This window comes from Lutjanus erythropterus, chromosome 7 (assembly GCF_056507025.1).
Source record: "Lutjanus erythropterus isolate fLutEry1 chromosome 7, fLutEry1.hap2, whole genome shotgun sequence".
Classification (NCBI taxonomy): Eukaryota; Metazoa; Chordata; class Actinopteri; order Lutjaniformes; family Lutjanidae; genus Lutjanus; species Lutjanus erythropterus.
In genome coordinates, this window is record NC_139323.1 from 3268295 (window position 1) to 3281877 (window position 13583).

At 40.1% G+C, this 13583-nt stretch overlaps 2 protein-coding genes across 9 annotated transcripts in view; both read right to left on the reverse strand.

Annotated features, from left to right (window-relative positions):
* Positions 1–13583, reverse strand: part of mcf2l2 (MCF.2 cell line derived transforming sequence-like 2) — a 191871-nt gene that overhangs the window by 25362 nt on the left and 152926 nt on the right. For 6 of the 8 annotated variants that reach the window (XM_084722383.1, XM_084722388.1, XM_084722382.1 and 3 more), the window contains exons 26-28: positions 13475–13511; positions 13212–13309; positions 2501–2596 (exon numbers count right to left, since the gene is read on the reverse strand). In XM_084722383.1, the coding sequence (XP_084578509.1) occupies positions 2501–2596; positions 13212–13309; positions 13475–13511 (231 nt within the window). The remainder of the gene's footprint in view (positions 1–2500; positions 2597–13211; positions 13310–13474; positions 13512–13583) is intronic. The other 2 variants (XM_084722390.1, XM_084722389.1) reach the window with 1 other exon arrangement.
* Positions 7857–9947, reverse strand: LOC146323425 (uncharacterized). The gene is made up of 3 exons (XM_084722106.1): positions 9015–9947; positions 8756–8861; positions 7857–8568 (listed from the first exon to the last, which is right to left on the reverse strand). The coding sequence occupies exons 1-3, from the start codon at positions 9734–9736 to the stop codon at positions 8143–8145; spliced, it is 1254 nt and encodes a 417-aa protein (XP_084578232.1). The 5' UTR covers positions 9737–9947; the 3' UTR covers positions 7857–8142.

Genomic DNA, 13583 nt, shown 5'->3' on the forward strand with positions numbered 1-13583 from the left:
AAAAGTGCAATATTACTGTCTCACTAAGTCAGGTCTTTTCAGTGTTTTTGCCATCAAGTCTCAAGCCAAGTCCAGTCTCCCAGCATAAACACAGCTTGTTCATATTATCTCTTACTAAAAGGGTTCATTTTTGGGACAAACACATCAGGATTCAGAATTCGGGACATTAATTTTTCAGGACGCCTGGTCAACATATATTAGGGCCTTCCTCTTCTGTGTGCTGATCATTGTTTACAGTCTGATTAGCAACCCAAGAACAGAAGACAGAAGACATTATTTAAAAAATACAAAATGAATGAATAACAAGCTAAATCATCGTCAGATGATATCTGATCGCTTCTAAGATTGCAGTTCAGCCACTGCCACCTCTTTTGCTCCCCACACAGACTGTTTGCCTGCATGCAACCAAAGGCCCTCACTTGGGCAATTCTACTTGCACTACAAAATTACTAGAAAATAAAAGCAGAATGCTTCAGTTGCCAAAATCCCGTCCCTTGCCTTTGACTCTGCATTTGTATGCAGATATGTGTTTATAAAGATCAGGATTCCGTTAAAGCAATGAGCAATGTACAGTTCTGTATGTTCTTATTAACTGTCATGGCACAACTATAGCAATAGTGCCAGCGTCATGAATTCATTGCATGAGGAAAAACTGCTTTTATAGATGATATAGAGTCATTTAGACTCGCGTAGGGAGGCAGTCTTCATAAATCAGCCTTAAAACCCACATTTTCCATAAAAAAAAGTGGAGGCTCATGTGAGGATGCTATGAATTTGGACATTAATGTGCTGCTATAATAACATCCTTCTCGTTTCTGGCTTTTCACCAGATTTTGAAAGCTGGCTCCACAGATTTGCTCCCATTCAGATGAGGTTGCATTAGTGAGGTCCTAAACTGATGCTGGCTGATCAGGCCCACCTCACAGCTGGTTCCTGTTCATCCAAAACGTGATGGATAAGTTCTGAGCAGGTCAGACAAGGTCTTCCTACCAAAACTGTAAAAAATAGGGATGTTCACATAACAGAGCTTTTGGCCATATAGTCTACCAGAGTCATGTCATACTTTTATAACACAAATACTGTTCATTCTGTCATTCTGTGATTATTATGGCTTTGCAGTTGTTTAATTTGGTGTTAAGTTACTGTAAATGGAACTCAACTAGTGTTCAGATGTTTCATAATACAAACTACCATCTTCAGAAGGCTTTTAATGTGAAATGTACATGCAGGAAGTATTGAGTTTCTTTGTCAGTGGCTTAACAGCAAACAAAAAGGCAAAAAAGGACTGACTGCAATAAATTTGTGGATGGAAACAGTATTTCGTTTTTAAAAACTTTGCTTCTTACTAAGAAGGGCCTGTCTCTATTATAAGTGATTCAAAAAAGGCTTTCTCTCTGCAGTTAAGGTAAATCAAGGCTACTATTTCAGAATTCTAATTTCATTTGTAGTTCCATAAAATAAATTAGGACTAGGATTCGGTCAGTCTTCAGTTAATGACACTTTAGCCTATGGGGGCAACTGCTAATGTTGTGGGGCTTCTGATGTAGCTGAATAACAGAAATCCAGGGCCAAGACTTCCTCTTTCATGTGCCGGTCTTTGTCTTCAGTCTGAATATTTGACAAGTGTAATTATTCCAATAAGAATTTCATTTGTAGTTCCATAAAATACGTTTCTACAACACTCCATTTCACTTGCTTCCCTCATGCTGTTGGATTGCTGTGGGTTTTCTGGACTTCTTTGCTTGACTAGTGAACTGACTCCATTACCTGACCCCCCCCACCTCACTTATCAGTCTCATTAGGAACATGTGTGGCTTGAAGACTGGCTGAACTGCTGCGACATGGAAAGCAGAACCTGGAATCAAGGCCCGTCCTCCTCCAAAAATGTTAATACGCTTTCAAATGTCAAGAGGGCTTGAATATTAGAGGGTGACATTTAGCGCAGCTCCGCGCCGTGGAACTTAGCCTCGCCGCGGTGTCACTGCTGCCGGGACTCTGGCAAATTCTCTCTCTTTCTGTCCATCTGTCTATCTCCTGCGGTCTTTAAACTGCCGTCTCTTCAACCACACCCTGTCTCTCTCTCTGTCCTAAATCACAGTTTCCTTGTTGCAGTCTGGGCAGATACAGACGATGCTGACATGAACAGATAACGGGAGAGTAGAGATGTGGCCTTTATTATGCTGAGACACCGCGGGCGCTGGGATGCACAGAGAGATCTGCCCGACAACAGCAAGATACACACTGACAACCTATTTTATATAACATTTGAACAACAAAAAAAGGAGACAACAAGAGCAGCTGTGTGACAAAATAAAGCTGAGACTGAACCAAAAAAAGACAAGCAAAGAAAAACTGCTGCTGTTTCAGGATGAAGATGACTATCATTAGGATGAAGATGATGACGACAGCACTAACAGATGAAGACAACACAACAACAGCCAGTGAGGATGATGATCCTGATGCATGCGGCATCAGCGAGCACTGGACGTGTTCCTGTTACCTGCTGGGAGAGACCTCCTGTTGGAAAGTCCCTGCAAGGTGAAGCGTTTCCTAGCGTTAGCAGCCGAGTGGCCTGATTGGCTGGCTGAAGCGTCAACTGAGCAGGAAAGCAAGAGGGAGCAAGAATTAGTACAGCAGGGGAAGAAGAGAAAGAAGAGCAGGCCTTGAATGCTCTTTGAAAATGCTCTGTATTGATGCCATTATGATCATAGTTGCCAACCTTGAGACCTTAAAAAATAGAGAGGATGCAGAAACCTTTTTTCCTGCATTTTGCTGACTTCTAAAGAATGAAACTAACAAAACATAAAGTACATTTTATGTTAAATATGTAAAAAATTATATTTAATTCTCAGGAAAGAATGCACAGTGCTTCTCCTCTAGTGTGAACTTGTGTAAGTCTCAGGTATAAACTAATATTCATTAGTTTTCTTTCATTCATATACTTTTGCTCTGTGCTTTAAAGAAAATCAACGCAGCAGATTTTACAAAATACATGCCCCTCTCCTTTAAAATTTCCTTAAGAAATGGAAATTCCTCTTTGTCTCGTTTGGAGTAGCTGTGTTGTTGTCCGGGTGGAAACAGACTTTCGGAGCTGTAGGGCTCAAACATGCTGCACAGTGCCAAAGTCTGTAACAGCGAGAAGGAAAAAAGGTCGAAAATTTGTCAGAAAATGTGAGAAATACAAGAAAACTGTGATCCTGGGAGAGCATTAAGAGAGAGCAGTGAAAAACTGGTATCTCCTGGGAAAATCGGAGGGTTGGCAAGTATGAATATGATTCCTGAGTTGCAGTAAAGATGTTAAAACAATACTTTTTATCAATACCCTGGTTTATTGTGTTTGGTAGTTGTTTTAACTCTTTTTTAAATTTCACAAAATATGCCAAACTACAGCAGTGTATCGCTGCCATGCCAGAAAAAGAAAAATTGATACAAACAGTACCACAACACAACATGAGAAGTTGATTGTTGTAACATGACATTTTTCATGTAATGACAAGATATTTTCATGTTATTATAATATATACAAACTTATGACCTAATAATAAAAAAAACTTTAGGATGATTCCTGAGGACACTTCCACTTTGTGTTTGAGTCCTACATCATCCTGTCAGGGTTTATTTCACAATGATGACCTGCTGACTGTATGTTATCTCATACAGTCTAATTTCTGGTGTTTGAAATTCTGCCTGCTTTATCAAGTGATTATTAATTTAATTTGCAAAAATAATCAGAGAGAGGGAGAAAATTATACACAATAATTTAGTTTCATTGCTGATGCTGTTGTCACCTCTGGCTGTGAAGATCTAATATTCAGTTGTACAATATAAGACTAATGAAATATGTTAAATGCTGTAACTTAGCTGATTTTGGCAGAATTGGTCAATTTTGGATATTAGATCAGTTTTTCTTTTTATAAATACTGTGATTTCATCACAACCACACAGCACAGACTCTGGATCAGTCTGTGAGGAAGTTATGAGAACAAGTTCAGCCTCACTTAACAACTGTGGCTGAGGTGCCCTTGAGCGAGGCAATCAACCCTGAACGGCTCGAGTGGAGCTGCTCAATAATGCCCCAATTGTGGGATGAGAGAGCGAATGAACCAGGATTTTGGAGAAAAAAAAAGAAAAAGAAGCATATATGTGTGTAAGAATATAGAAGCAGGAGTAGCAGCCTGTCAGCAGAAAAAAGTCAGCAGCACAGAAGAGAGACACTCAGTCAGATCACTCATCCAGTTAAACCTTCTGCTCATCCATGAAAAAGTTATTCAATATGAAGTCAGTGAAAAATACAATCTCAGCCTTCCAGTATTCTGATCTGTACATCAGAGTGGCTCATCTGTTCCTGCTCCGTCTATCCATCCACTGTAGGAAGGACACAGTGACCTCACTCAGGGACAACTGTATCTGTCTTAAATAACTATACAACACTCTCTCACAAACATGAAGAGATAAATATGTGTCATTCATTTTTGAGAATTGGGACAAAACTGTATTTTGAGGGATCTTTGATCTTTACTCTTCAGTTATGCTAGAAAATATATCTTACAAGGTTCAACTCATGTAACAGGCAAACCTCCTAGTGATTTCATTTTTTATTAAATGTAGATGTCTTAAAGTGTCTCTTAATATTAATCAAAATACACATTTTTAAAGCATAATTTTTGATTTAGCTTTGATTTAGATGGACTACAGAGTTGACATGTTATGGTTGAGACACATCTGATAGAAATAATATTTAATGAATTTGTCTACACATAGAAAGTTTACCAGTGTTTGAGCAGTATTCCTGACTTTTTTAAACCAGGAAGAGAGACAGGGGTCCTTAGGGTATAGTAAACCATTTTTATGCCAGATTAAATCATGTTTTTGTAAAAATGAAAATGATAATTATAATAGCACATTTGTTAAACCGATGTTATCAGTAGGTATTGTTAGCTTTAGATTTTGAAGGATTTCAACAAGTCTGTTTTCTGACACAGAGCAAGTTCAGGTACAAAAAAATTAAACCAAACCAAAACATGTCATAAATTATATATATTTCATACGTATTAATCTTAATATAATTTTTTGCCAAAACAAAATGGAATTAGAGTGTTGGTATTAATCATTTTTAATCATTTTAGTTTTAAATAATTGTTTTATTAATAATTTTAATAATAATGAGTTTATTTTAGGACATGATTTGTCCCAGTTCTCAAGAATAGAATGTGTTTAATTTTCCTTACAATTGGAATACAGTTAGTCATTTTAGTGTGGCCCACAATTTGACCCATTTAACAATTTCCCTCATGTATTAATGGAAAATTATCAGTTTAATAAACACAAAAGTATGAAAATTCTACTGGCAACATTTTAGTAGGACTTTTATTTGTACAAATTTTATTTTTTTATTTTAATTTTACACTTCACAAGAGCGAAAAAGGCCTAGTTCACACAGCAGTGAAATGCGACCCAAATCCGATCTTTTTGCCTACATACGACCCAGGTCTGATTTTTTCATGAGCGTGTGAACAGCTCAAGTCACTTGAAATCCGATTTTTTTAAATCTGACCTGGGTCGCTTTCAGAGGTGGTACTATATCGGATACGTGTCTGATATTTTGCAACGCACCCGCCGTCTGAACAGTCATGTCGCGTTTAATGCGACTTTTACGTCACTCTAGAGCGACTGAGCGACAATCGTCACAATTGTGCGGCGGTTCCTTAGCGACAACTTCAGAGTAAAGATGGACGACAACAACGATGGAGGTGTACAGTGGCGGGACAGTGAGGTCTTGGACTTTATCAGTATTTGGGGTGATACCTCCATACAAGCGAAGCTTGTGGGGTCGTATAGGAATCGGTCGGTTTATGAACGCATATCCAAACAGATGGCTGAGCGCGGTTACAGGAGGACCTGGCTGCAATGTCAGAGAAAGGCGAAGAGCCTCAAAGCAAAGTACAAAGAAGCTAGAGATTCAAATAAAAGAAGTGGCCGTGGCCGGATCATCTGCCCATTTTACAACGAGCTCGACCTCATTTTTGGCGACAAACCGAGCACTCAGCCGGTAGTGCTGCTTGACAGCGCTGTCGAAGGCGAAGAAGACAAGTCTGAAACTCCGCGGAGCACAGCTAGTCCAGCTAGCAGCCACGATGACGGCGAAACAGGTAAGTTAACAAACGTTAGCTAACGTTGGCTAGGTAGCTGCCTCTCAGCTGTTTGTAGCACATATAACATTGCGTTCATTGTCAGTCAGAGACATCCTGCTGATCACAGTAGCAAGCACTGTTTAGCTATGTTTTATGTTATAATAGCATTATAGCATTTAATTGTCATTGTTTGTGCCAGGTGATTCGATCCCTGAGTCACTCCCACCTACGACCCCTGAATCACTGCGACCTGCAAGGACCCCTGAGTCACTCCAAAGTACATCTTCTTCAGCTGAAGAAAGCTCCTCATCTGCACCTAGTACAGACAACACAACACTTAACAAGTCCTGTGGAAGTAAGGAATCCAAAACGTTATTTGTTTTGATCAGACTTTTTGTTGAATCACAAGTTAACTGTTGATTGCTTAGCTGGATGCTTTAAGTTCCCCTTCAGTCAAAAATGTGTCCTACACTTGAATATTTGAGCATCACTATACAGAATTATGTATGTGCATTCTGTTTTTATCTGCATCTGCTGAAAGTGGACATCTTTTGTTCACTGAAAATCTGATTTTAATGGGGGGGGGGGGGTTGAGGGAGAAGGATATGCAATTTCAATGAATTTAACGAGAATAGTGTTTATATACATCTTATATGTCTGGAGACGAGCTTTAACCAATTCACCCATTACTGTTTTGTACACTTCTGTATTCTCATTATTGTACTGTACTGCATCCCTTTCTCTTTCTACTTATCTCTAACCTCTGCTGGTAGCCTAGCAATTTATGTTTAGAATTATGCTACAATAGTTTCTACCAAACACTTGTTCTCCTTTTTACAGCTGCATCTGCTAGGAGCAGAAAAAGAAAATCAAAAATGGAAGCAACCCTTGAAGTATTTGCTGAGAAGATTAGCAATGCCCTCCACCAAGATGACACCGATTTTCACTTAAAGATGCAAAAAGCGCAGCATGAACATGAGATGAAAATGTTCTCCATGTTCACCCAGTTTATGGAGAGGTCAAACCAGCCCCTACAGCCACCTTTCTTCCAGGCACCAGGCCAGCCTCCAAGCCTTTGCAACTTCAGACCACCGCCGCCTCAACCTTCCTACCATAATTTTACCCAGCCTCATCCATTTGGCGAGACATCCAACCAGCCTCTGTCCTTCCTGCACGATCTGGCTCAGGCTCCACCTTTCAACTATGGTCCTGCACACTCCCCAGATTTGGCTCAGCCTTTCAATCAGGCACCAGTACACCCTCGAGATCTGGTTCAGCGTGCACCCTTCAGCCAGGCCTCTGCACATTCAGCACCGTTCTACCAACCTCCAGATGAGGAGGAAAACTAAAGCAGTATTTTGAAGAATGATTAGAATCTTGTTAAATGAATTGCACTATGCACAAGAATTTAGTTGAGTTTACAGTTCTTATATTGCTATGTATGTTATTAAACCTGCAGACATAAGAATTCCAATATAGGTTATTGTTAAAATTTCATTTTGAACACAAGTTAGCCATTTTTTCAGAGCAGAACTGTGAAACAAGCTGTATTTTATTTATATATACAAATAAAAAAAACCCTTGTATGGAAGAATATTTTTGTAACCTAGATCAGAATATCTGTAATATGTCTGTGACAACTGTTAAATTATTTTATTTTCCACAACTTATTCTCTTCCAATAACAACATAGAAACACACCAGTACATACTTTGTTACACAGAACTGGCACTTTATTATTTTTATTGAAAACTTTGTTCAGTGTTTTCATGTTCAACAGTGTCAAATAAAGCTTTTGTTATTGAACTAGAAGCCATGTGGTAATAGCTCTCATTATGTTTCCAAATTTTCACATATCTATTTCTAAGGGTCAAATGTGAGTTAAGTACTGTACTCACTACTCACACTGTGGAGCTCTAAACAGCTCTTTCAAAACAGAAGAATAATAAACATGAGCTTGTCAAATTCCATAGTGGGGCAAAATAAAGGGAGCAAGAGCCAAACTTAGATTTTTATACACCTAAACGCTGGCTATAAAAGAACTCTTTCAGTGCCTCCCTGACTCTCTCTGGCTGAACATCTTGTGCAAGACCTCCTTCTGCTCCTCTCTCATCCTGAACAGCTTGACCAGGTTCCTCATAGGCCTCACCGCGCTTCTCACACATGTTGTGGAGAGTGCAGCATGCACTGACGATGGTGGGGATGGTGGAGATGTCCACATCCAGACGCTTCCCTAGGCACCTCCACCTCCCCTTTAGTCGGCCAAACCCACACTCCACTGTCATCCTGGCCCTGCTGTGTCGTTCATTGAAGTAGCGTTGCGCCTCTGTCAGGGTGTTTGTGTCAGTGTATCCTTTAATCAGCCAGGTTTTCAGGGGGTACGCAGGGTCACCAAGCAGCATAATTGGTATTTGGATACCATTGATCTCCTCAGTGTCCTGATATGATGGAAATATATTACATCAGTTAAATTTATTTACAAGATAAATTATGTGTAAATTATGTGTAAGTCTACCCATTTTCTTTCCCCTAACTAATATTGTAACTAACTGCAATGTTAAAATGACATATATGCTCTGTCTCCAAATACAGGGGAGGGGGTCTGTGACAGAAAAAAAAACTCACTGGTGGAAAAAGCTCCCCTCTCTCTGCCAGTGCGTAGATGTGGGAATTCTTGAGGACCCTGGCATCGTGGACACTCCCAGGCCACCCCGTGTAGATGTTGGTGAAACTATTAATGGGACATGGATTGAGTATTTCAATACCATGCAAACAGTTATGTAGATAAATGCTAATCGTTTACTCATCTTTAAAGCACTAGTGCACGATGATACCACAATTAACTAAAAGATATAAAAGAGAGGTTCTTTCATAAAGTGCTTACCAGAAGTTGTGGTCCACAATCCCCTGTAGAATGACTGAGTGCCAGCCTTTACGATTGTAATAGTCGCAGGGATTTTCCTCAGGAGCAATGATGGGGATATGACTCCCATCTATTGCTCCGGCGCACTGTGGGAAACCCCATCTTTGGCGGAACCCGTCAATTATCTCCCGGAGATTATCACCCTGAGGTAATTGAATGTACTCTGGCATTAGGATTTGGCAAACGGCCTGGCAGAAGTCGTGGATGATGCCACAGACAGTGGACTTCGCAATGCCGAAGAGGTTGGCCAGTGTGCGGTAACAACTGCCTGTTGCTAGCCAGTACAGCGCAACTCCGACTCGTTTTGTCAGGGGGATGGGTCGCCTCATATGGGTGTCTTGCCGCTCGAGTCTGGTGGAGAGGCGCTGACAGATGTAACTGAAGGTGGCCTTCGACATCCTAAAGTTTTGGAGAAACTCCGTTTCTGTGAAGCGGCCATTCACGTCCTGATCCCACCACTCCTGACTTCGATTCCGCATCCACAAACACCTCTGTGCAGATGTAACAGCAAGTGCTCCACAAAGAGCCATGGCTAAACATTTGGCTCTCTTTCTCCTCATCCTTCTTCTCGTTACCATTTGCTCATACCGTCGCCGGCTTCCACTGCACAAATACTTGAAAATTAACCCGTAGTAAAGGCTAACTTCATTTGTGGTTGTAACGCATGCTGTAACGGTATCCATGGTTAATTTCAGTTGTGTTCAGTGTTCTCGGCACAACACTGTAAACAGTGCGCTACGCGTGACGTCTTTGTTATTGTTCTTCTGCGCATGCGGGTCTGTTCAAGGCCGTGGACTGTTCACACGGGAATCAATGTAGGTCAGATATAGGTCACATTTAAAAACTAATGTGAACCGCCAAACAAAAAAATCGGATCTGTGTAAAAAATCGGAATTGAGCATTAAGACCTGCTGTGTGAACTAGGCCAAAGTGTCTGTGACAGTGAGAAACACAAATAGATCCACGTTATACACTCATCTCCAAACATCTGTATCTATGGAAACACATTTCTGACAATATGATAGAAAAAAGAAGATCCTGTAAGTCATTATAATGAGAAATTTTATCCAAATAATGTCCTGGAATCTCAAAATAATGATTTAGGATTTCAAAATACTGACTTAAATCATTATTTTCAGATAATGAAGTCATTATTTTCATAGAGTTTCTCATTATTTTGAGATAATAACTCAATATTATACAATAGGGGAGACTGGGGTCAATTGTAACATTTAAAAAACTTATCCTTCAAAACTCAGACTACTTGACACACTAGTCATCTTTTGATATGAGAAACATATATATGTGCACATAATTAATAATACAACTGATATATCTTCACCGATAAGGAGACAAGTGTTACCGTTTCCTTTTTGGAGGTGGAGGCAATTGCTACAGTGGTTGGGGGCAGTTGAAACACTGAAAAAAAGGTCATTTTAACCCACTGTATCTCAAATAAAGTACACCACAAAGTAATCATTTTCAGATTACTGCTGTAGTAGCTAACAATGTTATTTTGGATTTTAGGCTACAGTAATTAGATTTAATTATTTGAATTGACTTAAAAGTAATTTAACATTTACAGACTATGCATCATTTAGTCACTAAATGGTGCATAATATTAATCTACATAATAACATTACACTAAATTTTAGTGTAACGTTATTATGTAGACTGAAGTCCAGGAGGTTCTATGTGAAATTAAAAAGAAAAAAGAACGCTGAAGAAATGAAGGTGAACTAGTTCATTTTTGGGACTGTGAACTTTAAAAATGTGAACTATGAACATGAGCTAGTTCATTTTAATCTTTATGAACTGAACTTTGAGCCAACTCTTTTGATGTGTGAACTTGCACAACACTGTGTGTGTGTGTGTGTGTGTGTGTGTGTGTGTGTGTGTGTGTGTGTGTGTGTGTGTGTGTGTTGAGCAGAGGCAATCCTGAGTGAGATCAGCAGAGCAGATGGGAATAAATACATGAAGAAATCAGAGATACTAAATACTAAGGCCGAATGCTAAAGCACTGCCAGTGTTTTAAATATGTTTCAGATCGTTTATTTTGACAAATGTGACCGTGAGAGTACATTCACACACATTTTTTGTTAACATTGTCTCTATGTTGTTCAAAGTTCCTTTTTTTCATCTGTGAAACAGGTGAAAGTTGCCAGCTAACTTCTTCTTTTGTTTTTTTTTTGGTGAGACTCTTCTTCTAAGTCTATATTGTATAATACTGTTTGATTTTCCATCTGAAGAAGTTGATATCTTAGAGAGTTGATCTACAATGATTTCTCCTTATAAATAATGTATAAAATCAATTTACATTAAAATTGCAGTAGGAATACCTCTTACATTCAACTACAATACTGTAGTTGCTATGAATTAACCAAGCAGATGTGGTTCTGGAAGCAGATGTGACACATTTTGAATTAGTTTGACACTTAACATAGTGTTGTCCTCAGAAGATCATACATGCTGAAAGATTTATACTATTAGAACTTACAGATTGATCTGACCTGTGTAGACCTGTCCTCACTGTAAACTGGTCTCTATGACGGTAAAGCTCTGTTTAAGCAGGTGTATATCAGGTTTAAGTGAAACTTCAGAGACAGGGACCTCTAGTGGTTTTCAGGATTTCTACAAGGCACATCAACTGGGTTTAGACTGAAGGGCCGCATGTGCAGTCCAAACCTCTGAGGACACAGCGATGGGTTTTAAAAGCTTGTCATCTCATTTCATGTCTCCACTGTTGCTAATAAAAGCATATTTTTTTGGCAATAAAGACATAAAATTGCAGTTGAGTCCATGAGTGAGCATCAGCCCCACGTTATCTATAATGATCGATCGAGCTTCCCAGTCTCACTGTGGACGTCTTGAAGCTTCACAGCGGTGGGATCAATCAGTAAAAACAACACCAGTTTTCCTCAGCTCAGAATGATCATGTCAGTGGAGGAGATGGGTGGCTGTGATGGTGTTTCTGACATCAGCTACCCTGGTGAAAACTGCTGCAGGCTGCTGACCTTTCAGCACCCTGGGATAGCTGTGTACCGCTGATAGGACGGCTGCTTCTGAGCAGCTGTTGGATTAAAAAGACAGATGCTTCAGCAGTGTTTGTCTGCCTACAAATCTATTGACTGCCGTGTAAATGTAAGTTAGGAATTTCTCGTCTCTGCAACAACATATTTCATTATTTATTAAAAACATGATTTCTGACATACAGTTTAAAGTATGATTTGTATTCTGTTCTGTTGTTGTCTATTGTTTTGATGGAGGGAGCCTAAAAAGACAAAAGCAGGCAACACCGCCATGTTTCTACAGTAGCCCAGAGCAGACACTAGCTGTAGATACGGCCTTTTATGTTTTGTATGAGTTTCATGGCCACCGTGGGTTCTCCTACACACTTGGAAGGAGAGGCCGATGTTAAATGAAACTAAATTCTACACACTGATCCTTTAACAGGCAGAAACTTCAAGGAGAAACAGACGAGGGAGGGAGGGAGGAAGGAATGATGAAGGAAAGGACAAAAGTAAAGTAGGAGGCAAGGTGGCTCCCTGGAGACGACTGTGGCGGACGCCTGCTGTCGTCTTGACTTAGTCTGAGATTCAGTACATCCACACCCCCACACACAGACACACACACTGTGCTTTGGTCAACACAACCTCTGCTGATAGACTGTTGATATTCTCACTCACTGGAAAGTAACACCGAGGGCTTTCTCACAAGCGTGAAATCGTACCTGTTATCTTATCCCCAACTGCAGTTGACAATAGTGTGTGTGCGTGTGTGTGCGTGCGTGTGTGTGTGTGTGTGTGTGTGTGTGTGTGTGTGTGTGTGTCCAGGCTGTCCTGCATCCTTGCATGCATTTGGCCTGACTGTGTGTTCCAGGGTTGATAAGTGGCTTTGAGATTGTGTGTGTTTGTGCGTGCACATGTACAGCATGCAGGCTTGGATGAGTTTGTGTGTTGGTGTGAGTGAGCATGTCTCAACTGGCTTGTTATTTCTTTTGACACCGTGTTGCCTCAGTAAACTCAACAATGGTTGCTATCTAGAGCAACAAGGATTCATTGATTGTCAATTGATTATTAAATTAATTGCCAACCATTCTGATAATTGATTCCGATTTAGCTTGTAGTGTGTTCTAAATGTAACAAAGCGTCCTCTCACCTCTCTTCTGTCTCATGTTTGGGCTGGGGTTGGTCCTCCTGAAGCCCGACTCTGGACTTGATGAATCCGACTGTCTCAGCGCCATCTTACGGACGTTCCTATTGGATCAGAGGGACAGGTGAACTCGCCGTGAGACAAAGAAACAGCTGCACCAGACAGTCAGCAATTTAATTCCCCACTATCCTTATTTAAGGCAGACGTTTTAAACATGCATTTGATTTTTGTGCTGAGAAGACTCATCAAGTGTCTCGTTGCTGACTCACCTCATGGGGGCCCCGTAGATGTTGAGCTGGCTGGCTTCTGTGAACACAAGAGAGATATAAGAGATTACATTTTACAGTTCATCAAACTACTACATTGTGGCTTCCACAA